Source organism: Austrofundulus limnaeus, unplaced genomic scaffold (genome assembly GCF_001266775.1).
Source record: "Austrofundulus limnaeus strain Quisiro unplaced genomic scaffold, Austrofundulus_limnaeus-1.0 Scaffold648, whole genome shotgun sequence".
Lineage (NCBI taxonomy): Eukaryota > Metazoa > Chordata > Actinopteri > Cyprinodontiformes > Rivulidae > Austrofundulus > Austrofundulus limnaeus.
In genome coordinates, this window is record NW_013953050.1 from 1 (window position 1) to 1250 (window position 1250).

Genomic DNA, 1250 nt, shown 5'->3' on the forward strand with positions numbered 1-1250 from the left:
TATATATATGTGTGTGTGTGTGTGTGTGTGTGTGTGTTATTTATAAACACACTGTATTCATCTGCGGTCAGGAAGGTTCCTAGTCAGCGTTTGTTTCTGTCGGGAATTTTAGCGCGACACACCGCACACCTTCGAGCTAGCTAAGTTTGGAAATTTGAGCAGTCGCATTTACTTTGGCTGGGAACTCGAATATATATACATGTATTGTTATTTTCTTTAGCGGGAGATAATGCAGATGCTTGTATTTTAAAGTGTCAGGAGCATTGCGAGTTGTTTGTAAAAGAGGTTGGTCAGAAGAAAAAAGCATTTTCCGARTCGTTAGCACATTTTATTTAGTAGCTCGAGCAGCGCAGACTAGAGCAATGTTGTAGTTTGGTTACAAACTAGTATTAATTTTCTAACATATTTATAATTCCCCGTGTTTATGAACCAACAAGTCAAGTTAAAACCTATTTCAAAGACTTTTATTTGTTAAGAAGAGCGTGCGTGGCGCAGAGTGTGTTTACTGTGATAATGTGACTGCGCGGTGTGAGGAGAAAATAAAGCCAGGATGGACAGGGACTTGTTGAGGCAGAGTCTGATCTTTCACGGACAGTCGCTGTTTAACAAACTGAAATGTGAACAAACCGAGAACCCGGACTTCCAAGCAGTGGTGTCCGACCTGTCCAAAGCCACGTATGAAAGGTATGCAAACAATCTCTGAGGCTTTCATGGATTTCACAGAAATTATTATTATTATTATTATTATTATGAAAAACTCCTTGAACTTTTGCATAATTGTCATTTTGCTTGTAGGTAAAGATACTCTTTGTACTTCCTATAAAAGGCTGCGATACATTCTACTCACATACCTTTAGTTAAAATTATTAAAGTTAATACTGGCGATGACATTCAGGTTATTTTAATWTTTTAACATGTAACATCCATTTTGTGTAGCCAAAAAATGCTTAATTGTGACATTTAGCTGAGATATAACAATTAATAATGACAATTTGTATGTTTTTGACCCGTAATCAGTGACCCTAAAATGATACTAATCATCAGTCAAACTAACYTCTTCATTTTAACAGGTTAAATTAACAAGCTGTTAATTGAAACTTACCTTTTCTGCGATGTGGAGTGGCAGCAGATCTGCAGCAGTGTTGCCAGATGGGAAATGTTGAATTATCGTATCAGCAGCTCAGAATTATCGTATCTTGAGGAAAATTATCGTACACACCCACGTTACATTCTAGAGAGGCTCAAATTTA

General features: G+C 37.0%; 1 protein-coding gene across 11 annotated transcripts in view; it reads left to right on the forward strand.

Moving 5' to 3' along the window:
* Nucleotides 1-121: 121 nt before the first annotated feature.
* LOC106531534 (FMR1 autosomal homolog 1-like) overlaps nucleotides 122-1250 on the forward strand; it is a 62761-nt gene continuing 61632 nt past the window's right edge. For 4 of the 11 annotated variants that reach the window (XR_001311927.1, XM_014027420.1, XM_014027421.1 and 1 more), the window contains exon 1: nucleotides 140-684. Coding sequence is in view for 9 of the 11 variants with exons in the window: in XM_014027420.1 (XP_013882874.1) it covers nucleotides 551-684 (134 nt within the window). In the remaining 2 variants the exon portion in view is untranslated. Of the gene's footprint in view, nucleotides 685-1250 lie in introns of all 11 variants that reach the window. The other 7 variants (XM_014027423.1, XM_014027426.1, XM_014027429.1 and 4 more) reach the window with 5 other exon arrangements.